The sequence below is a fragment of the Sebastes umbrosus genome, chromosome 11 (genome assembly GCF_015220745.1).
Source record: "Sebastes umbrosus isolate fSebUmb1 chromosome 11, fSebUmb1.pri, whole genome shotgun sequence".
In the NCBI taxonomy this organism is placed as follows: Eukaryota; Metazoa; Chordata; class Actinopteri; order Perciformes; family Sebastidae; genus Sebastes; species Sebastes umbrosus.
Genome location: NC_051279.1, coordinates 28003644 through 28031324, shown reverse-complemented (window position 1 = coordinate 28031324; position 27681 = coordinate 28003644). Strand labels below are relative to the sequence as shown.

Below are 27681 nucleotides of genomic sequence, written 5' to 3'. Positions count from 1 at the left end.
CCCACTTTATGATCATCACATGCAGTTTGGGGCAAGTCATAGTCAAGTCAGCACACTGACACATTGACAGCTGTTGTTGCCTGTTGGGCTGCAGTTTATCACATTATGATTTGAGCATATTTTTTATGCTTTATGCAGTACCTGTGAGGGTTTCTGGACAATAGTTGTCATTGTTTTGTGATGTTAAAGGGACTATTTGTAACTTTTTAAGCGTATAAATGTAGCGGGTCGCCACACATGCGCGTTCGCATATGCGCGCTCGCGTGTGGCTGGAGCCTCGTCTCCGCTGCATGCTCTCCTTCACTCAGAATGCGCGCGCGTCCTCGCTGTCTCGCTCCACCTTTAGGCGTGAACGCGCGCTCACTACACACTGCAGAAGAGTTTACCTCTGAGAATATCTAGTGAATGCACAGGGGACGTTTGTGCAGAAATAAATGCTGCAGCTCCTCCAGACCAACAGAGGTTTCCCGTGTCTTGTGAAGTGACGTAGCTCTTCAGAGAGTTACGTTACCCTCTCGTTACCGACCGGGTGCCGGTGTCTCCTCTGCTCTCTCCGGCTGCGGGCGGAGAGAGCAGGGAGACACGCTGCAGAGCCCCGCTGCTTCAGCCTGCACTTAGGCAGGAAAAGCCAACACTAGGACCAGATCTAAATCATGTTCATGGAGAGACCTTTGTCTGGTCAGCTAACATTACTGCCAAGCAGCTGAAATATAGAGTGATATTGTGCTTTTAGCTGACGTGTGTCGCCTCACTGTTTTGAGCGATGCTCGTTCAGGTATATTTAGAGCGAGCAAGCGCGAGCCCGACGCTGACTTTCGTTGATTTCACGGCCACAGGTGTCGCTGTTAAGAAGCATTTCTGAAAGTTACAAATATTCCCTTTAATTGATTTCCAATAATAAATATATACATACATTTGCATAAAGCAAGCATATTTGCCCACTCCCATGTTGATAAGAGTTTTAAATACTTGACACATCTCCCTTTAAGATACGTTTTGAACAGATATAAAATGTGTGATTAATTTGTGATCAATCGTGATTAACTAGATCAATCATGCAATTAATTGCGATTAAATATTTTAAATCAATTGAAAGCCCTAATCATAACATTATTTTTGTTTGTATAAGTTCCCCAAGTTAATACATGTGTTTCGTTTTTATTAATATCTCAAAGCACTGTCTAAAATTCAATAGAAATGGTAATTTTCCCTACATGATTTACCTCCATTGAAGTCTCGATGTGCCTCCGCTGCTGCGAGTTTGATAAAAAAATGTGCAGCATGTGGTTCTCTTATCTAAATGCAATTTTGTAACTACTGTTGCCATTAAAGAGATATTATCAGTCCCTGCCACAACAGTATGAGTAATCCCAGATGCCCAAAGTTAAGCTTCGCCTTGTGTGTCTCTCCAGGCCAGGGCAGGGCTTGTCCTCTGGCCACTATGAAGGACTCATTCTGCAGTGCAAGGAGACAGCTGTGGTGAGGCTTCTGCCTGTCCCAAACCAGACATAGCAGCCGCCCTTAGGCCTCTGTATTACTGTGCCTCTGCCATTCTGCTGCTCCTAATCAAGGTCGCTCATCTCTACTCATGCTGGACAGACAGGAAAATAAAGGGAAAACACATTGTTTTTGGCTATGACGCAGGGTGTCCACACATGGAATAATTTGATACACCTTCAAATTTTCAATAAAATTACAAATAAATTTACAGAATAACTTCCCCCTGTCTCTCCAGTGGCTGTGATTGGCTAAATAATCAAGCCAATGAAATCTGGTGACAACCGTTCTTCTGTGTGTTTGTGTGTGTGGGAGGAGACTAGGACATGTTGATGAAATTTTATTCTGGGGATGGTCTTATACTAGTACCTAATAAAAGAAATGTGTTGCATAGCGCAGAGTTTACATTATTTAAGCAGTAAAGAACAGTGCTGCCCCCGCTTAGTCGATTAATCGAATCATCGGTCGTTTTGGTCTTAGTCCACTGAGATTTCTTTAGTCGACTAAGATTTTTTCATGCTGAATGACTTATTTCCAAGAAACTTATGAGCACATCTCCAGTAAGATTTTAAGTGGTGCGTTTGTGCGATTCTTTGTGGAGAAACTCAGTTTTACAGTCGATGAAATCAACTACTATCGATCGACAAAATCATATGAGCGTTAGTCGGCTAAGAAATTCTTTGGTCGAGGACAGACCTAGTAAAGAATGTACACTAGATAAAATGATAAGAGATATTTCTCTCAGCATTTATCTTGTGTACAGGTCAGGGATTTTAAGTCTTTAAGATTTTAAATTCTACCTTTTCCATTCAAAGTACTGCTCATCCTAGAATTAAACAGGTGCTTCAATATTCTTAATACTGGATAGTATAAGACCATTCCACTTTATGTCAGCTGGTTCAAGCTGGTGCAACTCCCTTTGGTTTTTAATCAGTTTACTCTATATTTCATTTTTCCTAAATTATCTTGTGGTTTCACGCTTTTCTGTATTTTCTTCCCTGTTTGTCTTTTTTTCTACCCTTCTCTGTTCTGTTCTTGCCTTCTCCGTCCCTTTCGGCATCTACCTTCTCTTGCTCTTTCTCTCTCTCTCTCTCTCCTCCTTTCCTCTCCTCACCTCCAGTACGGAGGAGGGTGTTCGGAGCTCGGGCGGCATTGGAGGAGTGGTCCTCTCTTGCACTGACAAGCTAAACAGACGCACTGTGTTGGTTCGACCCGTCAGCAAGCAAGAATCTTTCAGCCACTTCTCTGGCTTTTTCCCTCCTGTAAGAATCCATTTTCTTCTCTTTTTTAATTGACTCTGCTTAACCTCCGGTAACAATGGCTTAAAAAAGTTCTCCATGATACTCGGAAAGCTTTCAGAAGCCAGTGCTTTAATATGGGTTTACCCATTATTGCAATATATTCACTGTAACAATCACAAATTAATAAAATCAAACACATAATGCTGTAAAGGAAAATACCTCTATGGGTCCTGTAGATATATAACACACTTGAACTCTGAGGAATGTCCTCTAAACTTGTTTTTTCATGTATTTACTTACATTTTTTTTACAGAATGTCTCCCAAAAGGGATCAGAGTTTATGCTTTTAGACATTTTCCAGTTGATAAATTATTTTATTAACAGCTATTAAGTCCACTGTTACTGGATGTTTTTGCAGACTTTACCCTGATGTCTTAAACAGATCCGCCTTTCTTTTAATCGTGCAACAGTTGGAGATTATTTTCTTTTACTTATTTGGTATTTAAGTGATTTTCAGCCTGTATTTGCTTTGCAAATCACACTTAAGATTGGAAATCTGGCTTTTCTGATAAATCAGAAATGATTCAGCCTCAGAATTCAATCATTACTTGTTTTTTATACGAATGTATGCACCTCATAAAGTTGGATGATTTGAGGATCCAATCTAAATTACTGCACAGAATATGAATGCATTTGCTCTAGAACCCTTTTTAGTTAGTAGCTTCAGCTTGGCTTTCTTAGAGTTGCATATGGGAACACAGATGGCTGATTTTTTGGCTGAGGTTAAGTCTTTTTCCTTTAAATAAAGTATTGCTGAAGGTAAAAGCTATCTGCCCGAGTTTCTTGATTAAGATTTTCAAGTCATTTAATTGGAGATTTTTTGCAAAATATATTGTAAAATGTTATTTTCAGCCAGGCTTAACCCTCATCCAAGAAATCAGACCAAAATGACACTGAAGAGTTAAAGTTTTTGTCTACTATTGCTCTGATATTAACTGTCACTGTGATTCATCCCATCTGATCACTGGCCAGACGGCAGCCAAGGTCCTGGAGGGCTCCCACCAGCAGCACGGCTTCCTGTCCATCACCTACACCCAGGCTGTCACCAAAAATGTCCGCCACAAACTCACCACCCGGCCTGAGCGGCCAACACGCAGCAGTGCTACTGCCGATCCTCTGGCAGACAGTTCACCTCAGTACCTGAGAGAAATCCTGCTGACAGCCCAGCCCTTTGATGTGGTGCTATCCTGTCCCCTATTAGCTACTGTAGCAGGGGTCTTCCAGGTAGAAAAAATGTGTCTGTCAGTCGTGTGTGTGCATAGGGAAGTAAAAAAAAACGTGAAAAAGTGTATATATATACACTTTTTCACGTTTTTTACTTCCCTATGCAATTATACATAATTTTGGACCATTATTATTACTAGTTAAATGATTATTTTGGTATTTACACATATCACAGCCTTCTGAACATTTATTTCTTCTGGAAATGTTTTCCCTAAAAGAGCAGATTCAGAAAACTTTTAAATAATGTTTCAATGATTATATTTGTTCACAAGTAAAAAAAAAAAAGACAACAGCTGCCTTTTGTTTTTAAATATATATTTTCTTTTATAATAATTTGACATTAATAGAGGAAATATATTGTGCCAATTAACCAGTTAGTTAGCCTTTATAATAAATTAAAATGTGTACAATATAGTACAATTTTACGTTAAACTCCTACACATTTCATGCAGTTTGATAGTCTACTCCATGATGAGGATTTATTTACTTATTTTGTTATTTGAACCAGACGTTAAAACAACAAAACCTGTGCTTATAAATGTATTATTTATATTTTTGACTTGATGTCTTTTCAGGCTACGGTACCGAGACGCTACAGAGAGCGCGGGAAGTCAGCAGGTCAACCAATGAGAAGCCACACGCTGACCTCCAGATGTTTGCCTCTCATGTACATCAACACCAGCGTGATCAGGGTCTTCTGCCCCGGAGCACAAGACAAGCATACAGGTTAGAGAGCTACTTGTCGCTTTTGAACGCACACTTGTGTTTCCACATGGGAAACAACAATGGGGACAGTATTATGTCACAGGCTGTGCTTCAGATTCTGTGGTGCCTGTATGAAAGTCCCTGTCATAGCCCGCCAGACATAGCAGAGCCGCCACATTAGACATTTGCTAAGAGAAATAGTTGAGGTTCTGAAGAACCAACCACAGTTGTATACACTCCTACAGAATATAAAACCATTGTCAGAATGTCATAGATGGAGGCTTGTTTTGTCTGCTGGTGGTTATGACTAATAGTGGTAAGGCTAAATATATCCCTTCATATTCAGTGTATTTGATTTACTGTCTGTGTGTGTCCCACTAGATCCCCAGGGGAAAAGAGAGGACACCCTGGTCTTAAAGCTGGGTTCCCTCAGCATGGCTCCTCAGGCTGATAACCCCCTGACCCGCACCGTGCTGCGAAAAGACATCTACCAGTAAGACCAACTCTCTTCTCACTACAACCTCTCTGCTGAATCGACACTATGTGGTAGATAGAAAAATGGATATTTACTGTTTTCAATGGAAAAGCGATATTAAAGTCCACCATGTAAGGCTTTGTTTTAGTGAAACATTCGTCGTAAGTATACAATTCAAAATGTGATAAAAACATAATATAATCAGTCACAGTAGTACCAGTTAGAAAGTCAGTGCATGTTTAAATGGTACAGTAAATGGACTTGGATTTATATAGCGCCTTTCTATTCTACTGACCATTCAAAGCACTTTACACTACATGTCAGCATTCACCCACACATTCATACACTGATGGCAGAGGTTGCCATGCAAGGTGCCAACCTGCCCATCGGGATCTAATCTAAATGCTTATTCACACACCGATGGCACAGCCTTAAGTGTCTTGCTCAAGGACACTTTGACGTGTGGACTGGAGGAGCCGGGGATCAAACCTCCGACCTTCCGATTTGTGGGCGACCCGCTCCACCTCTGACCTCCATAGCCACCCGCAGTCAACAGTCTAAAATCACATGCAGAATAATCAAACTTCCTTCCCTAATTCCTAATAACATCCCCTGAACAGCATGTTAAGCATGCAAGTGAGAAAACAAATTCTGGTAATCCATTTTCTAAGTCAGATCTAAATAATTTTTTTTTTTTTTCAGTTTTTGTAGATTACATTTTTTCCTTCTGTGAAAACTTTTGAAAAAGAAAAAGTTTTGGCAGGTGATTTTTTTTTTCTTCTCGTCAGAAGTGTTGCACTTCCGCCTCTTGTGGCCGAAAGCAGTATTACAACAACAAACACTTGATCCTGACAAAAAAAAAATATTTCACCTGCCAAAACTTTTTTTTCCACCTGTTTCACAGATGGAAAAAAAGACTTAAACACAGGAGAGAAAACAATTTAGATCAGACTTGAAAAGAAAATGGATCACCAGATTTTTTTTTTCTCACTTGCCTCTCAGAGCTTCCGTAACTTCAAGATGATGTGCAAGATATTCATCGCTGAGTCTCACAGTCTCCCTCTCCCTCTTGTACACATTTTAACTTTCAGCTCCGACACCTCTTCTGTTAATATATCTCATCACACTCACACACATTTATTACATTCTTCTTTGAAAACACACTACCGCTGGTAGTATTAAACCAACACCAAACTTGCTATTTGACCACAGTTCATTGAAGGTGCCATTCAAATTTGTCTGACCTCAAGTCACACTCCATAAAACCTGTTGTGTTTTTTGGTGTCTCTGTGTGTGTGTGTGTGTGTGTGTGTGTGTGTGTGTCCGGGCTTTGCTTGGGTGCACTTCTGTGTGTATGTTTGCTGTCTCATGGGAGGGTACAGCGAGTGACAGCGCCACATAGTGGTTAAGCTGCCCTGGCAATGACAGCAGTATGAATTGAGTGACACCTTGGGGGTCTGCCGGGCCCTCCAGCTGAAACACAAGACTGTTGACACAAGCCTCCCCCCGTGCCATGTGGATCAAAGCAACTAGGCAGGGAAAATCTGGACTTCTGAGGGAAATAGCTCCGCGCAAAACACATTTCCCTGCTATAGGCAGCTAAAAGAATCTGGATTGTGTCATAGCTGCCTCAAAAACCGCAGCCCCTGAGCCCCACAGCTTATGTATATGTGTGTGTGTGTGTGAGAGAGAGAGAGAGTGTGTGAATGGGCAGATATGGAGCTGGCAAACACATGTAATGAGGGAGATAAAAGTGGTGCCAAATGCTTTGTGCAGCTGCAAGTGAGATGTGAGCTGACACAAGACGTGAAGTGGAGAAAAAAAGGAAAGAAGGTGGACAACAAAAGGAGAGGAGAGGCCACTTTAGGCTTCATTGCTGCCTTCAGTTGGTGGAAGTGTCATGTGCAGGGAGATTACATGGAGCAGGGTAGGCCGAGGCGGTCCAGGCTTAGGGGCATGTCTGACAGTCTGTGCAAGTTGGAGACACTCTGTCCAACGTTGTCCAAAGTACCCACGCTATCTCCATCACAGTCTCTCATTTACTTGTTTGATGTATTGGAGCAAAGATGGTATTGATCAGTAACCATAGCTACTGTTTTGCAGGGACTTTTTGGGGGTATTTTTTTTCATCCCCTCTAGTTCCACACTGCGCTGAAATGTTTGCTTTTTGTTTTGGTACAAGTTAGCACAGCTAATGGGTAGTAACTACTCCATCTCCATGGCAACTGTGCCTAGATTTATTTGTTGTCATGTTGGCCATGTTGTTATCATGTCACATGATAAATGATGATCTTGTGGGCATGGAAACTAATCTGGAGTTTTTCTCAGACTTTCGCCCCAAAAACCAGTCAGACCAGCCATGCAATTTCACCCCGTATCGGCCAGTAATGTTCTGCCTGTGGTAGCTGGAGGATTGGCGGCTGTGGTGCCCACATCTGCTCATAGACACAGATTGCCTCGCACGCCGCTCCACCCTGGCCCGAACACATATGCACGCTACCATGTAGCCCTCCGCACGCCATTCAATACACGCAGTCAGGCACTCACAAACACAATAAGTTTCCTACACTGAGTCATGCATTCACACCCAAGTGTGTAACAAACACAACCGCACACTGTACCTACGCACACAAAAAAAAAACACACATATACGTGCTCCGTCACAAACACTAGCAGCAGGCATGGCCGTGTGTACAAACACACCCACATGCACTCGCCCCCTTAACCTCTACACACAGAAGCCAAGAGCCGCCACTTCCCTCTCTGCAACGAAACCCAGGAATTATGTCAAACCGCTCTCTGTGTTCATTCTTCCATTCCTAACCGTGCATTATCCTCACCACCTTCCCTGTTCACATCGGCCCTCCAATTTAGGATGATCACACTTCTGAGTCACATGATTGATAACCCTGAGATCAGGGACTTGTTGACATACCATTACCCAGCACCGCTGTGTGCTTTATCTGCGCCGAGTTGTGCACCGCGTGTGCTCCCCCAGGTCGTATAGAGAAAGTCGAAGTGAGAGTCTGTAATCATGCAAACCGATGTGTGTTTACAATCTATAACCAACTGTGGCTATAGGAAGAAATATGTCTGTGAGCGCCGGTAGCCATTTGCTGCAATTCTGTTTAAAGCCCACCACTAATTACATCCGTTGTCATAATTGAATGACTGATCTGAAGCAGCCATGCTGTTATTGTCTACTGTACATGAAATGATTGCCTCACAGCGTCTAAGAGCAGGATTTACTGTAATGCCACCATGCGAGAGAAGACTAGAGTGAAGGCTAAAATAGCGAGCATGTGTAAACATCCTGACGGAGCATGTCTTGATGCTGTTCACCTAACACTGTTTCTGACACACTTCAAAGCTCCTCAGCTTCCCTTTCAGCCTCAACCTTCTCGGGGCACAGTGTGTATTTATCAGATAGATTTCCTCAAAGAAGGTCAAATAAACCTGTTTGACTGTAAAGCCGTATAGAGCTCAGTTGATATCCACCGCCGGGTTCATTTGGTAACAATTATCACCGTTTCATTTGATCATGTGATGTTGAATCTTGTTTCCCTGAAGCAGCGGGTCCCCAGCGGCTTCTTCGCTAAGCAGGAATTATGACACAGAGCTGCAGGCTTCCCCTCTTTCTCCCTCTCCATCTTCGGCTACAAGGCCGCTGTCAATTTACACAGCTGAAATCATTTTCCTGTGCTTGAAAAAAAGCGGGCTTTTTCCAAGTACATGAGCGCCGGCCCGGGGAATGTCCAGCAAGCATTCAGCCCTGACTTTCTTGTGGTTTGGGCCCTCTGTAAAAATCTCACAGATCTTTTACTCCCCACTCCTATTTTCTCTCATTCTCTCTCTCTGTTTTTCTCCTTTTTTCTTCCAATGAGATTTTTTTCACTTATGGAACACTTAATTGAAAGCTTCTTGTATGCCGGGGTGAACGGGGACCACTCTTTCAAGTACCATGTGGTGACTGAGTGTCCCTTTTTTAAAAGCATAGAGACACATGTTAAAAAGTCCAGGGTTAAAACATTACATCAGTTTGACAATATCTTGGCCCAATATTGACCTTTCATCAACTACAGTGAAAACGACTTTAATGACTTAGTTGTTTTTTTATAAGGCTGTAACTAACAATTATTTTCACTGCCGATTAATCGGTTGATTATTTTGTCGATAAATCAATTAGTTGTTTGGCCTTTGAAATGTCAGAAAATGGTGAAAAATGTCCATCAGTGTTTCCCAACGCCCAAGATGACGTCCTCAAATGTCTTGTTTTGTCCACAACTGAAAGATATTCAGTTTACTGTCACACAAAAGTAAAGAAACCAGAAAATATTCACATTTAAGAAGCTGGAATCACAATCTTTTTTTTTTAATTACTCAAACCAATTAATGGATTATCAAAGTAATTGACAATTAATTTAATAGTTGACAACTAATCGATTAATATTTGCAGCTCTAGTTTTTTAACACACTGTATTGCTCTGTAGCGGTTTGTTTTCTTATTGAAATTAAATCAAATGTTTTTGGTTGCCTTCGTTAATTTGTAGTTCAAGATTTCAATATACTTAATAACAAATGCAATATATGAGTACATGAAATATTCTTATATTTAATGCAACTAAAGCTCCAAAATCCCTACATATTTTTCATAGTTCCCCACACACACATACCATATATGCTGATTTTCTTTTAGATGGCCCTTTTTAAACTTGTTATTGATTTTTTTTACACTGTCCCTGCACATTGCCTTCTATTCCTGCTCTTGATTCCCAACTCAGTGTTTGCTGTTAGAATATAAAGGGAGTTTGGATTGACAGGGGAGCCCTCTTAATCTATTAGAGGGCTTATAATCTTATTATTATGAGATGAGATATGCCTAATAATTGCTACTGGTATTATCCGAACAATGGATTTTTTAAAGAGAAAAAATAAAAACTCAGTTAAATAATTACTATCCAAGGAAAGTTTAAATAATGAAAGATTTAGGAATACTAATATGTTATTTCCATGGCATAGGAAAGTTCAAACAACATCAGTGAACATGAGCTGCTCTCTCTTAAAGCCAGAAACCAGAGAAGTAAGTCTCAAACTTGTGATGTCATCAAGTATAAAGTCTGGAGCTGCTCCATAAACAATGAATGGATGACTGAATCCAAATGTGCTTTATTCTGTTTTAGTGTTTTCAGTTGTGAAACAGAAAATGTTCCCATATACTCAGAACATTCTCCTGGCTGCTCTCAGTGTCATCTAGAACATCTTTCCCAATTCGTCATCAGATTCGACTGTTATCAGGCCATTAAATAGGCGTTATCAGTCTCTATAAGCACCATAGATGTGGGTCAGTAGGGGCCTACTATGCCTACCTCATTGCTAGCTCCACATACTCCACACTTTATACCCATATGACATATGATCACAAATTTGAGTTTTAGCACTCTAGTTTTTGGATTTAGGAGAGAGTTGTACATGTTTACTAATATTTCTTTGACTGTCTTAGACCATAGGAATATCATGTATGAATTTTGAAAATGGACGTAGTTCCCCTTTAACCTTCTTGTGTGTGTGTGTGTGTGTGTGTGTGTGTGTGTGTGTGTGTGTGTGTGTGTGTGTGTGTGTGTGTGTGTGTTTGTCCCTCCCTGTGTGCCTGCTTTCATCCATGTGTCTGCATGTCTGTGTGTGTGTGTGTGTGTGTGTGTGTGTGTTTGTGTGCGCGCGCGTGTGTGTGTATGTGTGTGTGTGTGTGTTTGTGTCTTAAAATATCCTGCACATTTCCCGACATCCCCACACCTCGATGACACAGCTCCAGATTCCATCACATGCTCGGTTACCTCATGGTCTGTCCGAGGGAGACTCAGGGAGCATCCCGCTACCGCAAAATATGTTTTTTTTTGTTTTTTTGTTTTGATTAGTGCACATGCCTGCGTTTCCACGGCAACGGCAGACACGGCTGCTGTGTCAGTGGTGATGCAGCGCCAAGTCAACATGATGTGGCTGTATCAATGGACTCCTCCTGCCTCTTTTTCTCATCCACTTTCCAAACTATGTCTGGCATTTATTTTGTCCATTTCCTCTTTTTCTCTCTACTTTCTTTCCTCATCCCATGTCTGTTTCTGGTGTTTTTAACCTACTCTACCTCTTTACTTTAGCAGTTATATACCCTCACCACTTAGCTTCTCATTATCCGTATTTTCTACACATTTTTGATTGCTGTATCCTTTCTTTTTCTTCTTTTTCTGATCAGCATTGTTTTTATTTTTTCTCCCCTTTTCTCCTAACTTTTTCTCCATCATTCCTTCTTTCCACCTTCCATTCTTCAATTCCCTCGTCCCACCTTCCATCTCCCTAACTTTCTTTTTTAATGCTACTGTTGCTTCTTCTTTTTGTTATTTTCTTTCATGCCCTCTTTTGACCTTTCTCCGATGTCATCATTTCCCTCCTCTCCTTTTTCCTTGCAGGCTCTTTCTGTTTGGCTGCAGTATATGTATACAGTATGTACGTCTAAATAGCTCTTTTTCAGACGTCCTTCCTTTACTTTCCACTTTTTCTCACCTTCTGCTGCCCTTTTTACCCCCATGTCTCTTTTTTTCTATTTTTTTTTTCTCTCTGTCTACTTGTGTATTTGTTATTTCCTTCCCGTCTCGCTTTTCCTCTCCGCTCTCTCTCTCCGCTCTCTCTCTCCGCTCTAGTGTTGGTTAGACTGGTCCCAGTCCCAGCACACTGTGGTCAGTAAGCAAGCCCCTTATTGCTGTTGAATGGCTGCCTGGTTAAGCCCACATATATGTCCTAATAAGTGGTTGTGATGGGGATCTCCCCTCCGCAGATAAACACAGCCCGCCGAAGCCAGGACCCTGCCTGTTACCAATAAAACTCCCTGGCACTGCGTTCTATGCATCCTGCTCCTCTAGTAACATCCTTGTCATAGCCGGTATGGTTTATCTTTGGATACAACAGGGATACAAGTCCCCAGAGAGGTGGGAGAGAGGTGTACTGCTCTGACAGTAAGTGATTGACGTGCTCAGAAACTTTTGGGAGAGCAGTTGTGTGCTTTCTAAATGGATCCATATTTTTTTCCATTTACAAACTGCATGAGATTATCATAAAGTGGGCATATCTGTAAAGGAGAGACTCGTGGGAACCCATTTTCATTTGGATATCTTGAGGTCAGAGGTCAAGGGACCCCTTTGAAAATGGCCATTTGGCCTGTTTTTCTCCACCAAGCTAGTATGACATGGTTGGTACCAATGGATTCCTTAGGTTTTTTTTGTTTCATATGATATCGGTATCTTCACTTTGGCTTTAAAACTGAGCCTGCTACAAAATCGGTAGCAGCAGAGGTAATATTTCTCCTTTATTAGTTTGAGGCAGAAGGAGTGAAGGCAAGGTGTGGGATAAAGCTGCTTCTAGGCCCTCAGCACATCAGCTCTGTTCAAAGGTGCAGACCTGTCACAGCGTCAGCAGTCACCTCAGTAAATTCACCGCCGGTCACTGGGGTTCACCGGCTGCTGCTGCTGCTGCTGCTGCTGCTGCTGCTGTTGCTGTGCTAGTAGTAGGATTAGGAGACCCTGCGAGTTTTATGTATTCTAATCTCTTGTCCTCACATTTGGGCAAAACACTGAATGATCCTCTCAGGCGTCTGTCTGTATGACAGCTGCGGCTCTTTCTTTTCTTTTCATTTGAAATGCCATTCTTTTTTTCTCCTTTTTTTTTACGCTCTCAGCTGGTCTCCCTCTTTCTTGTCTTCCTCCTCATCTTTCTTTTCCTCATAAAACCCAGAGTTCCCAGCAAATGATTCATTAGATGCTTCAGTGCACACTTGCCTCATCACTCACTTTAGTCGGCTGCCAAGTGCCCCATTTCCCCGTTTGTTTACACCAGCAAAAAAGTGCGTCGGCTTTGCTTCGCTGCCGCAGCGAGAGCAGAGGAGCTGCTCAGGGCCACACACAGTGACACTCAGGACCTACACTTATATACACTGATTTAGGAGTTGCTTTAAAAACTCCCCTGGCTGCTGAACAGGTTTAATGATAAACTCCTTTCAGAGGCAATGATGGCAATGGTGGTAATATCTGTATCACCAGATTAAATGAATGTTTCAGTATTAAGCTGCTCCTGCAGAGCAGCCTAAATGAAATTTTTTGATGCGCCAAAATTATGTTTTGTAATAGTAGTGCTGAAAGGAGTTACGTTGTAAAACCTCTCAATTACTCCCTGCTGGTGTAGTACATTGCTACTCAGAGTATGCAGAGTAGCATTTTAGAACAGTAAAAGTGGTGTCTGTGGGGATTACCCAGCCAGACATGAGCCATGTGAATCAAAGTTCTCTTGATCTATTTTTGGTCTCCACTTCCAGGCTTTAAAAATATAATCAGAGAAAAGTTTACCCTCTTGCTATTCTAAATTTTGTCTTTTTTGTGAAAATATGCCAGTGTGTCATTAACAAAGAACTGTGGGCAAAACCAAACCAACTTAGTAAATCTCTTTTAATTGCATCAGTGCTTGTTTGGCTAACTAGCTGTTCTGATCTTTTAGTTGCTTCATGTGAGTATATTGACTTAAATATATGTTATTACAGCAATCCCTTTTGGTACAATACGATTGTCTTAAAGAGCACCTATTATGCTTTGGTGCTTTTTCCCTTTGCTTTATTGTGTTATATAGTTTTATTGTGAATTTTAAAGGTTACAAAGCCCAAAGTCCACGCCGAAGGGAGTTGCTCTCCTTCACAGAAACACTGCTCCTGATCTGCCTGAAACGCCTCATTTGAAGTCCCTCCATTTCTTCCATAACGTGGTGATGTCACCAAGTAACACATTTGCATAATACCTGCCTAGTGGCCAGTTTGGCACACCGTCAAATAAAGCTAGTTAGAGCAGAGCCCGAAGAGTTTGGTTCTTTTGACCAATCATGACAGAGCGGGCCAGCTGACCAATCAGAGAAGACTAGGCTTTTTGGGAGGGGGGGAGCTCAAACAGCGTGTTTCAGACAGAGGGTGAAAAGAGGTGCTGCAGCACAGCTGGTATGAGAAAAGAAAAGCGTTTTTCGAGCATTAAAGCATGTAAACATGTTGTAGTAGAAACCCAAAATACAAGTATGCACCTGAAAATGAGCGTAATAGGTCCTCTTTAAAGTGAGTGTAGTTTTAGGGGCTGTACACATGCCGTGTTTCTTGCGCCCTCAAATCCGTTGTCCTTGATGTAGACGTGCGGAAGGCGCGCTCATACGCGAGAGCGACAATTATTTTAGTGCAGGACCCAAAGGTTTCTGATCTGTCCTACAGACTATTTTACTTGCTTCAACATCCATTTGAAAGGTCAGCGAAAACTGACACAGAGAAATTGAGCAGTAAAGCAACTCTGGGGGATTTACGGCGCTGGAAATCCATTTATCTTTGTTTTGACTGTGTTTAGTTTAGTCAGTGAGGCTTCCTGCTAAATTAGCCTACCACAACTTCATCATCGTCGTCATCGCAGCACGTAGGTTTTGGTTGCTTAGTAACAGAAAGCGTCAGAGGAGCGCAAACTCCCAAGCACACTGGAAAGAAAAAAAAAAGTGGCACGGCTGGCGTTTTCCATAAGTTTTAGACGTGGCTGGGATACGGCCCCATATTGCGTGAAAGGCAAATGTCCAGTTATCATAATGTAATTCAGTAGTAATACAAGCTTTTGGTCAGAAAAAAGGGCAGAAATGGCACTGAGCCATGAGAGTTTGTGGAACCTGACCCCTATAATAGCGGACCCACCCAGCAGTCAAACAGAGGTAAAGTGGCTAATAGTGCAACATATTTCGTCAACAAGAATGGCTCTGTGGGCTCCTGAGGCCCGGGCTTCATTCATCCTGTTGTGCTCCGTTCGGGCCCGGGAGGCTGCATGAGGAAAGAGACATCCAATTGAGATGATTAGAGCGAGACCTTTCTCTGTGAACTGTAAATCATTTAGCTCCATTTGTTCCTCTCTCCTCATTTTAACCCTCTCTTCTACTCTCTCGCTGTAGACGTGTTCTCCCTTCTCTTCTACAAGAGGAAGAAGATAAAATAAGCAAGAATCGGAGGGTCAGCCAGAATAAACATTGTTTTTTGTCAGTCCAGCAAATGAAACACCTGGTGCTGGTAAACGCAGAGGACATATTTCACATCGCCTTGACACTCAGGATTAATGCAACATCAAATTGTTTTAAGAATGGGGACAGCCGCTACCCGGAGTAAATCACACGCCCCCTTTTATTAAAGCTTGCCCTAGAATTTATGTTTTGAATTGGACAGGATAGCCTGCTCACAGCCGACAGATGAGACCGGGAGTGTGGGCTCGCCGGGGCTCATGTTGAAACAGCCCTTCGGACAACGTGTCGTAATGTGAACAGGAAGTTTAGACTCAGCCACTGAACACTGCTGTGGCTTTGAGGTGGACTACACATTTCCCCCTTCACCTTTTTTTTTTTTTTCCCCTTTTGATGAAGTGATATTTGTCGTTGTTTTCAGTGGGAACCAGTGTGATGGATAGATTTCTCTGTCTCCCAGATGATACAGCGAGCATATCATGTGACATGCAAGCTGATTTCCTGGAAGGGGAGAGCATGTCATTTGCCTTTGCAGTCATAAGAGAGAGAGAGAAAGAGGAAGACTTGGTTTGTGTTTGAGGAGCTAATGTTACGAGAGCAGAACAGAGGAAACCAGATGAATGTTAGTGGATTTGATCTTTGATCTGCCAACCAGAGTACCTGACCGCTGTGTTTAATCAAGTCAACCACTCGGTATAAGGCTATCAGTCTTTTTAAGGGTGAACTCCACGCTGTCCGGGCTGACCACCAGCCGTCCCTCTTTCTGTCCGACTAGAGGCCCTTAAACAGATTACATGTAAAGTTCATATGGATACTGAATAAAGCGGTATCTATTTACCTCTATATCATGTTTTATCTTTTGTCATCTCTCTCTCTGTCCCTCTAATTCCACTTATCCATCATTGGAGAGCTTTTGACCGCAGCTCTACACTTTGTGTTCAGCCAGCAGTGTCTTGTGCTGTACAGTATATGAGTAGGGAGCTGTATACAGGGTCTTGTGTGCTGTGTTGTGGTGTCTGCTGACTTCTGTGTACAGCCTGTGGTTCATTCCATAAATATCTGTGGCCTCTGTGATGTTATTCTCAGGGCCCTCTGCTCTGTGAGAAGATTGCACCACAACACTTGTATTCCTCAGCCTGCAGTTAGAGGTTTAGGGGGATTAGGAGGGAGAAAACCCCAGCCTGGGCCTTGCTGTACATTTTTATGGCCTTTTTATGCATATGATTCCAATGTAATGTGCGGAGAAAGTGGAGAAGAGGGAGAGAAGGGGGTATTAGGACTCACCACAGGGGAATCAAACAAGTACACCACAACTTTATTTTCCCTCTCTCTCTTTTTGGCACAAAGTGGAGCGGCTATTGGGAAGACCATGTTGATCCGTTCGTCTTTGGGTCCGTTGGTCCAACAGTTTGATCAAACCTGAAAGAACTTTTGGATAGATATCCTTGAAATTTGATATTTGACATCTATCGTCCAAAGAGGATACATTCTAGTCGGTTTGAGAATACCTCAGTCTTTCCTGTGGTTGCACCATGAGGTCAAAGAGACCAATTTGTCCAACATTTGACAAGATAATGTAAAAAAAAAAGTATTGCATGGATTTCTGTAAACTTTGCTGTGGATAAGAGGATGAATCGTAATGATTTTTATGACCTCCTCTGGTCAAATTATTAACTCTGTCCCATAGACTGTGTATAAGAAGTGGACGTAGTCACCGGGATGTCACCCATTGGTTTGTGAACGGCTGTTTTGAAGCCTTGGGTTTGACATTTTGGCCATCGCCATCTTGTTTTTTTGCAACCAGAAGTGACACGAGATGGTGGAGCAACCGAACACTGAATAAGACATTTTTAGGCAACCAACATGTTACAATTAACTTTCATGAACTGAAAACACACTGTGAAAGGGTTAAAGTTGTAAGACAAAAATACAGACAACTCCCAGACCGGACAACTCCGTGGTAGCGACCTGTCAATATCAAGGTAGCCACGCCCTAAAGCATCCTCTGCTTTATGGTCTATTTGACTCTAAATGGGACCATAATTTACTAAATGAACATCACGCTGTATTGAAGAAGACTTGAAACTAGCGATTGAGGCCATAAACTCATGTTCACAATGTTTACTGAGGTAATAAATCGAGTGAGAAGTAGGCTCATTTTCTCAGACTTCTATGCAATCAGACGTCTTTTTGCAATCAGAGGAGTCGCCCCTAGCTTTGTACACAAAAAATCTGAAAAAGTCAGACAGATTGCCCTGACATTTGATGAACAAAATCATCTTCCTCAAAGGATGACCCCTTTCAACTTTTCAACAGCTCAACCTTTCATGTAACATCACCCATCGGCTGATATTTTCATTTGTATATAAGATGAGATCTCCAAATGTGAAGGCCTCCCGAGAGGGTAGGCCCTACGTATTACGGTTACCTTTTCTCTAGCACCACCTGCAGGGTGAAAAATAACTGCTATGGACATTTTCATTCTCATCGGAAGATGAAACCTTTTAGTTTTGGTAGCAACCACACGGCCCTTCCTCTGGCTAGGCCCCAAGTATGGTACTCACATGCGAGCAGACCAGATGACCTCCTTAACCCTGAGTGTGCGCAGTGCAGTTTCCCCTTTCATGTGTTGTATGCAAAGCTGAAACACCCACAGTATGGATTCCCTTTCGTTTTTCCTTTTTCCCCCCTCTTTAACATCTGTCTGTGTGTTGCTATTGAAAGCAGTGCAGAGTTCTGCATTCCTTGTTTGGTGGCACTCAAGGTGACGGACCTTAATTCAGAGCTTCCCGGAAACTGCTCTTGTGTTTTGGCACACTGCTGTCAGTCAGGTCGCCATGCATGCTGACAGAGGCGAGAGGGATCACCCCTCAGCTGTCCTGCACTCATGAAAGGGCCTGATCCAGGGGTTGACCGCCGGGCCACTTGGCTCATTGATTGTGCCTGTATGTGTGAGTGTAAATGGTTCATCCTGAAGCAGGATATAAGGGTTCTAAGAATACACCCATACCACCAACCTAGGAAGCTCTGCGCTCCACTGCAGCGTGCGATACACACATTCTACCGGTGTTACCCTGTCAAAGTCTGATGTGTGCGTGTGTTATGTGTGCATATGTTCTGTGTATGTGTGTAGTCAAACTCCAGCCTTGTGCATTATTGTGTTTTAGTTCCTTTTCTCCCGGCTCATGACATGTTGATGTTCTGGCATCCTGTGTGGTTGGTTTGAAGCTGTCATTGCACTGACAGGGACACTCTGACTGGCCGGTCACAGAGCAGTAGCTGAGGCCAGGTGGATCGTCGGGGGAATTCAGGAACACCGTATTGATAGTCAGTGTGCCTACACTCTGACCAGTTTCTTTTCATGGGATTGACATGGAAATAGCTGAGCTTGAGCAATGTGTTGATATGCACAGCAAGGTCTGAGACAGAGGGAGAGTTTTTGTCAACTTTATTTCTCAGAGCAGTAAAGCTTTAACCATGTTTCCATTCACATATTTTTATGCACATTTTGAAGTATCACATTGGAAAAGCTGTATGGATATGGCAAAATTTGATAAAACTACTAGAAAAAAAGTTTTTACTCTCGCTTGAGGTGTTATTTTCTTTGTTGGAAAGAGTTGATGCGCTACATGGATTATGGAAACACCTTTGCCAAATAAAGTTTGACATAGCGAACATTTAACTCACATGACTGATCAGCGGTTTCTGCTGTCGGCGTCTTCTCAGATATTCCCTCAACGTGCAGATGCCTGTCTTTGTCTCCGGACAAAGCCTGCTACAACCTCGGAAAGATTGAATATCCTGACGGCGAGCTGTTGGATTTTAGATTAATTAAAAGTCAACACAGTGTTTTGGAGAATCTATGCAGTATCACGCAACATAATATCGCAATACTCATGTGTATCGATATTTTCTTACACCCCTATAGTATTGTAATATTTTTTTTTTTTCAGAAGAAAGAGCCACCTAGACGTTGAGTCTCTGTGTATATACAACACTTTGTAAGCATGTCCTGTGTCTATTTCTGTAGGCATGTGCCCATGTATATCTGTGTGTGTGTGGTCAGTAGTCTCCTGCCAAGCGGTGGTTATCAGTAGGCTACTCAGTCGAGCATCAGACCAGAGCAGAGGCAATTGGAGGATTGAGTAGAAGTACGAAAGAGAAAAAAAAAAAAAAAGGAGTCAACCTCAAGAGAGAAGGAATGTGCAGATGCTTTCAAATGTCCATGTGTGAAGCCACAAGCTCTTCTGTGGCTCTGGGAAGCCAATGTGAAACCAGTGGCGTAATTGCCTAATGCTTGTGTAATAAGAGGCACATTACAACCCCAGGAGGCCCAACCAGACATGAAAGAACCGAAGGCTGGCACTAAAGTGGGCTCAGAACTGTCTTCCTCCTCCTGGTCTTTACCAGTTGTTTTTACTCAGATCCTACTCAATAGCGAATGGCTTATTTAATGTATATATTATCAACTCTAGTATGTTTGATTAGTCTTGTTCTGACACTTTTATACCATTTAGCTTAACACAAATATTCTTCTTAAATAAACAAATCCAATATGTGGAAATTTGAATATCCTGTTTTTGCAGTCTTGAGGCGGTCGCAGCTTAACAATCCCTATTACCGCACCACCTGTAGTATGATTTAATGCATTTATAGCTTTATAAGTGTCTATATAGTTTGAGTACCAGGTTGATCCCAGCTACTTTGAATATCTGTATGACTTAAATGGACTGAATGTAGAATGTAACATATTTTTTCCTTTCTCGTGTATTGCACTTAAAGGGATAATTCAGGTATTTTGAAGTGGGGTTGTATGAGGTACTTATCCATAGTAGGTGTGTAACCTACACTAGATGACGGTCGGCGTGCCCCCAGCATTGAGAAACAGACAGGAGCACTGACACTGAAGCAAAGCAATACAGTGCTGTGGACAGGGACAGCAGAAAAACGTATTTTAGCCTCCTAAAAGAAAGGCTCATCTAATAAATCAATATCCGTTTACACTATATTTAGAATATTTTCACTGCTTTATCTTGCCGTCAGACAGTCCTTTCCTTCTCCTTTCCGACAGAGAACTGAACTGAAAGTGAAACTTATCTACACTCTCTCCAAAGCCAGCAGGCTCAGATGACAAAAACGGTATAGATACGTTTCATTTTCAGTTTGCCGTCAGAAAATATTCGAAATATAGCGTACACTCAAAAACGGATATCAATTTTTTTTAGGTGAGCCTTTCTCTTAGATGGCTAAAATAAATTTTTCCGCATCCCCATCCACAGCACTACATCGCTTTGCTCCAGTGCTGATGCTCCTCTCTTTTTCTCGATGCTGGGGGCACGTCGACCGTCTTCTACTGTAAGTAATACACCTATTATGGATAAGTACCTCATACAACCCCCTTCAAAACACCCAAACTACCCCTTTAAAGCTAGGGTTGGTAATCTAAAGAAACTAGCAAGAATACGCTAGATATTAAAAATGATGCAACCGAAAAACCCCGCCCAGTGTTGCCAACTCTTTTCCAATGTAAGTAGCAGCACTAGCTCCAAAAGTCCCTAAATCTAGAGAGAAAGTTGGCAAGTCGGAAACACTGACAGTCTGTCCCTTCAGGCCTCCCTCTAAAGCCTTTCCCCCATTATTATAATTATGAAAGTTAACAACAAACATGGCTGTTGTTAGTACTCACAGCTGTCAAGCTAGCAGCTTGTGGAAGACTCTGCGGGCAGGGAGGCAGGTAGGTAGGCCGTCCAATCATTACATTCGGGCAGAATTAAATGATTGTACAGGTTTATTACAGTGTTGCGACAGCCAACGATACCAGATTATTTTCTTTTTTTTGGTCAGAGCATTTCATTTATTGATTTTTATTATGGATGTGCATCTACAGGTGTTGTGTTTTGGAGACAGTCCAAATCAAACACAGTTGTTTACCAAGGCCAAGGTTGGCATGGAGAAAGTGTCTCTCCACACAGTAAGTATTCTGTTAAACTCACGCCAGCTTTTACACATGGGATCAAGATTAGTAGGTTGGCAGGTACGTGCAGTGTTAGGCTGCAGCTTTGCTTTGCGTGTGTGTGTGTGTGTGCGTGTGTCTGTGTGTGTGTGTGTGTGTGTGTGTGTGTGTGTGTGTGTGTGTGTGTGTGTGTGTGTGTGTGTGTGTGGTGTGTGTGTGAGAATATCAGTCATGTTCCTTCAGCTGCAGGTTTCAGAGAACCACAGAGGGAAATGTGAAGCCACCATGTAGACAACTCTACGGCGGTGGTCCCCTTTCTTCTCACCATAACTTACCCCACACACACACATACACACACACACACACGCATACACACAAAAAAGCCCTCCAATCAGCAAACCACCCCTGTCACTTTATCATCGCACGCATGTACGGCTCTGCTTATTGCACATGTAGCCGGGGCAAAAATTATTAAATATATTAAATATGCTTTGCTCCATATATTTATGCTGAAATGAAATGTCCAACTGTTGGCAAGACTTGCCTCCATTCCTCAGTAATGACGAGGAGCCAGTGTTTAAGGCATCATTGTTCCCCCCCTTGATATTTTTCCATCTCCTCTCCTAACAACCGAGAAGGCATTTGAAGGGCTTTGAAAGGATTTTTTTTTTTTTTGAAGGCCTCACATTATGTGTAGTCTGGTAATGGACTGATGTTATTAGCATTTTAAAGCCACATAAGAGTTTTTTTTAGGAGCAGAAGGCTGGTTTGAAGGCTGAGGGAGAGATCCAGCTGACAGACACATGTTGGACAGGCAGCACAGGGAGACAAGAGGCTCACACATCACAACCTGACATGTCAGATGTTCTCACACACACACACCCACACACCATATCACACGCTGTGCAAACGCTATTTGTACACACACTTAAACTTGTGCACATCACACGTGTTTTCAACCACACACAAACGTCACTGTGCTGCCTGTCGTATCTGTGTGAGACATACACAGAATAGCATCAGTGCAGAGTATTTTATCCAAGCCACATGAAGCCACAGGGTATCCGCAGGTCCTTAAAAAGTCTGAAATTCAATTGTCTGAAATCTAGGCCTAAAAACGTCTTAAATTGTCTTCGAATTAGGGCTGTCAAAGTTAATGCGATAATAAGATGTGAACTCAAATTTGTTTTAATGCAACTTACAATTTTTAGCTTGTAGCGGGCTCAGTGTTAACGCTAGAGTGAAGGTACTGGTATCTTATGAAACTAGAAAACCTAATAAATCCATTGGTACCAACCATGTCATACTAGCTTGTTGAGAAAAAGGCTAAATAACGCTCCAAAATTACGCTAAAGTTTGGCATGGAAAAACTGGCATGGCTATTTTCAAAGGTGTCCCTTGACCTCTGACCTCAAGATATGTGAATGAAAATGGGTTCTATGGGTACCCACGAGTCTCCCCTTTACAGACATGCCCACTTTATGATAATCACATGCAGTTTGGAGCAAGTCATAGTCTAACAGGCCCAGTTCAACTTCATGCCTGGTTTGTATCACTCCCCATGTCTATACATCTTCATGTATCCTACAATCCATCTCCCCGATTCCTCTCCACCCAGCCTATTAGTGCCAAGTCATCTACCTTCTCCATGCTTCTTCCTCTTCTCCTTACTCTCTCACTTCTTCCCTGCCCTGTTCTGCAGAATTTCCTCTGTTCTTCCTCTTCTCCTGTTTCTCCCCATGTCCTTATCCCCCCCGTCTGCCTCCTAATCTCCCTCTTCTCTGCAGGATGTTGCTGAACATTTTCTACACGTGCCCTCTTCTGTTCTTCACCTCCCACTTTATTTGCTCTCCTGGTTGCTCCCTCTCGTCGGTTTCTCTCTGGTCAGCTCACAGGATGCTGTAGAGCATTTCCTGCCACAAGGGCTACAGGAAAGAGGCCGAGCACAGCCCCTGTTTGATGTGCCATCTCCTCTAATTCTTTACACCTGGACTGTTCTCTCCATAGAGCTTCTACTAAACTGATCTTTTCTCGTTCTCCCCCTTCATTCCTTCCTTCCTTCCTTCCTACAGCATCCTTCACTCAGTTTCTCAATCTCTCCCACCAGCCTCTTGTTTCACAACATACTCTTGTGTTAAATATGTTTTAAGGGGGTAGAAGCTCCATTCCACAGAGGCACAGGGGGCTGACGTGTTAGCATCATGTCTTTCTCGTCTCTCAGTTCCTTCTAATAAAAGCAAGGCCCGCTCCGGTCCCCAGCTCAACGCAGACACTGCTGAAGCTCTGTTTGGCATGTTTTTGATTTCCCAACTCCCCTCCTGCTACTTCTTTTATTATTTTGTCCCTCTTTTCTATCCTTTTCTTTCTCTTTGTTTTTCTTCTCCCATTAAATGTTCTCAGAGCCGGCAGCTGTTTGGATGTCGACATGGTGGTCAGAAAGCTTTGGCATTGTGTTGTTTGAATGCCATATTTTCACAGCACTGCCTGTTTAGAGTTGTGGTTTGTCAGGAGCCCGGCCCGCAGGGGCCACTTCCTCCTCACTGTTCTGGAGTCAGTGTACCAAAACACTGACTGGCAACAGAGGAGGGGGGGGGGGGGGGGGGGGGGGGGGGGGGGGGGATATGATAATACTAAAAGAAGAGTAGAAACTTACTGCTGAGGTAATAATGTAAAGATGATGTGTGGAGCTATTAATGGAGGTTATCTTCCACAAGAACGTGCCTCTTTTAATTTCTCTATCATTATGTCTTATTGAGGGTTTTTTTCAGTCTTTCTACTCATTCTGCATCTCACACAGCTGTTTCCTCTTCTCTGTCACTTTTCAGGACTCCCATTTCCCTTAATCTGGGCATACACTTATTTTAGAGTCTGACTGAATTTTGGCTTCGTCGGGCATCGTTTGTCGTACAGTGTACAGGGGGGACCGAGGACCGATTAATTCCTCCCGACCGGTCGTCGGACAGTCGGATGAGAATTTTTTGTCGGCCGTCTACAGGCTCTCGCACAGTTGAAGCAGAACCGCGAGCCGATTCCCCAACGTCATTGCCTTTTTTCTACTTTTTTTTTTATAGTAATCAGAGCATAGCTATCAAGATAAAAATGTACAATAGATAAAGTAAAACATATCTAGCTTACCTCCAACTCTCTCTGCAAAATGGGCAATACAATCCATACTGTCCACATCTTCATTGCCAGCTGCGAGTCCAAATACGCTAGCGCCTCTTTTTTTTTTTTTTTAGAAGTTTCAGCAGACAGAATGGCACAGATGATCAAGGCAGCACGTTTCTGCCTTGTTAGCATTGTGACGCATACAAACCTCTGCTAGCAAACAAGCTCTACCTGACTCAGAGCTTTCAAATGAATCTTTATTAATAACTGTCAACAGCCAGAACGGCTCTCAGGGGCCCACGGGACTGTACAGTGTGAGCACAGAAATCATGAGCTTTGGCTTTACATCGCAAACAATCTACTCGTACAGTCGGAGTAGGAGTTACACAACAACATTTCTAAAATCGTACAGAGTATGCCCAAGTTTAAAATTCTCTCTCCTTTTTGCGGTTCTCACATTCTGCATGGTTCTTCCTCCTCATTGAAACAAGGTGCAGTGCCAGCAAACCCAGAGACAACCAGGCTCAGGCTGGTTCTCAGAGAGCACTGTCATTGCACATGTTCAGTGTGACGGGCTCCAGACAAAGCTGATTGAATGCAGCCTTTACCTCCTGTAGGTCTCTGAGACGTAGCCTTTTCAGCAACCTGCTGAGAGCGTTCCTCTTACATTCATGCGACATTTCTCTATATTACTCATAATGTCTTCAACCGGTTTCTCTCTCCTTCTTTCACACAATATCTCCATACAGGAAGTGAAAACTTTTACCTCATTTAACCCACAGAAGTTGAATAATTTGACTAAATTAAGCAGTGGGATTGGTGTGATGATGACACACAAAGTTATTTGATGAAACCGATATCAGCCAGAGAACAGTCAAAGCCATTATGGATGTGTTGTCATGTTTCCAGATAGTTTTAAGTAGAGGGTAAGAATGTTTTTAGTGCAGAGCCGCAATGACATGAAGGGGAGGAGTGGACTTTTTTTTATTATCAGACTCAGAGATAAGTTGCATTCATCTCAGTCTTTACTTCAACTGCATTGGTGCTGCATTTACATTTTCTTTCTTGTTAATTTTCATAGAAGCTACAGTCCCTCTCCCATCCCTTTTTTTTTTTTTACCTTTTCTCCATTCTTCCCTCCCTCTCCCTCCCCAAATCAACAGCACCACCAGTGGAATTAGCTAAGCACAGGAGTTCATGAGATTTTTTTCAGTTAGAAGGGGGAAAAGAAATGGGGGAAATCTCCCATATAGAAATGTCACTTTGTATAAATACACTCGGCGGTTTGGATGAATGCGAGATCCGCTTCAGAATTATAAACACTGGCTCTGCAGTCATTTACAGAGGAGGAAGAATTAGCCGATGTCGGAAGCATGTGCGCCCCACATTATTGTAATTATTTTATGCTGTTTTTCCTCGCTGACATAAAAGTATTTGGACACTATCTCATGAGAAAGCCGTTTTTAGTCCTGCAGTCTCGGGCCACACGAGGGGCTTCTAAGCTGCTCTCTTATTCTCAAAGTCCGGCATGTCTCTCCTTAAAGCTTGTGATTTAGACATAAGTTTTTAATTCCATTATGTGGGAGCTTCCAGCAGCAAGTCGTTGTATTTTGTTTCATTCCGCCTTTGTTTGCTGGAAGGAAATTTGAATTAGAACAAAATGTTGTTTAAGGTCAAGGCGAACGTCAACGAGCAGGACCTACTGTTTTAGCTATCCGGTTACATGTTTGTTCAGCCTGTCTGCTAAACCTGTAGCATACGTTAACCTAATCAAATATGGCCATCATTTCCCCGACTTTGTTTAGGAAAATTCTCATTCTTTATCCGACGAAGGATAAGGCCTTGATATGTAATCTCGTTGCTTTAAACATTTGTCAGAATTCAATAATTGCTGTAAACAACGTGTAATCAACTTCAAAGTGCTCTGCCAAAGACCCCTCGCTTTCACAGATAAAAATGAGCATCCTCAAAAAGTACACACGACACGCCCTGTGTGTACACTAATGCGAAGCAGCTTGGCAACGCTGAACCGCTTAATCAATATCAAGTGGAAAAAAACAGTAGTGGTTCATGCTGTTGGATCCATAAAGTGGGCCTAATTTTACAGCTCCATAAAACACCCTCCTCGCCGGAGCACGAAGCGAACAATTTATGTGCAGAAGTAAATCACGAGGAATGCTCTGAAGAGTGTAACCATCTTGGTTTTGAGACTCATATCGTAGAGTGGATGTATATTGCCTGTGCGTGTGAGCATTATGTTTTAAAGCGTTTCCAGTTTTGCCATAGATTTTTCTGTGTTTACGTATGCCTGTTTGTGCTGGTAGTTAAAGACTACAGTGTTTTTCTACTCATGAGCGATAAGATTTGGAAATGATAAGGGGAATATGCACCACTGCATGCTCCATGTGTTTTCTGACAATCTGGACAGCATGTCTGATACAACATGTGAGGTGCAGCTGTACAAGTATCGCTCTCGCTCTATCATCAATTATCGTCAATCTGCTTGAAACTGCGTCAGCTGGAATAAACGGTTTTGGTTCCTAGGCGATTCTGACTCCTTTATGTTTGATTCACTTCAGGCTTTGTCAATCAGACCGCCGAACACGCCGAATGCCTCGCCAGAGACCAGGGACAGACTCTGGATCTGGAATCTTCCTCAAGCAAAAAAGGATTATTTTCCTTTAATTAGTGTAAAAGTAGCATTGAGGTATGTGCCTGTTCTACTTTAGCTTGATGAAAATGACTCCATACAGGGCAGGCCAGATCCTTGGCTACCCTTGCCATGTTCCCCGCTGCAGCCAGTTATGAATAATCTCTTCCACGCATGTGTTTAGCGATTAATTAAAGATAAGGCCTCTCAAATTAAAATGGCAACGCGGTTACATCATCGCGAAACTGCTTGGTGGGGACACGAAATCTGTTTTCAATCTGAGGTCTTGAGGAAGTCAGCGAGGCATTTCCCTTCACACCTCTGCGTCAGGGACCCCACTGCTCAAACTCCTCCGCCTGACATGTTTTATAAAGGCGGCGTTGTGTCTGTTTTCAGAGCAGGGAGGAAGCATGTCGAATCTGTAGCTGCTAACAGAGGAAGTGATTTCACAAGCACCGGCCCACTCAATTTTATGGGGAAAAAATGGTAGCTTTGTCCTGCGGTGACGCACAGATGACTCGTAGTGATTCTCAGCAGCAACTTCAAGTGCAAATATTGTAGATATCACCATCTAAAGGCCCAGACACGCCAATGCCGACATCAAAGAACTAGTGGCAAATGTTGCGTCGCCTCACGTCGCCTTTGTTTTGGCCGACCATTTTCACTTGCTTTTCACTTTCACTTTTAACTTCAGTTGTTTACAATGATGTTA

General features: G+C 42.6%; 1 protein-coding gene across 5 annotated transcripts in view; it reads left to right on the top strand.

Moving 5' to 3' along the window:
* Window positions 1–27681, top strand: part of LOC119497149 (vacuolar protein sorting-associated protein 13B-like) — a 393997-nt gene that overhangs the window by 220391 nt on the left and 145925 nt on the right. For 4 of the 5 annotated variants that reach the window (XM_037785042.1, XM_037785044.1, XM_037785041.1 and 1 more), the window contains 4 exons: window positions 2618–2759; window positions 3771–4022; window positions 4598–4748; window positions 5109–5220. In XM_037785042.1, coding sequence (XP_037640970.1) covers window positions 2618–2759; window positions 3771–4022; window positions 4598–4748; window positions 5109–5220 — 657 coding nt within the window. Of the gene's footprint in view, window positions 1–1412; window positions 1480–2617; window positions 2760–3770; window positions 4023–4597; window positions 4749–5108; window positions 5221–27681 lie in introns of all 5 variants that reach the window. The other variant, XM_037785043.1, reaches the window with a different exon arrangement.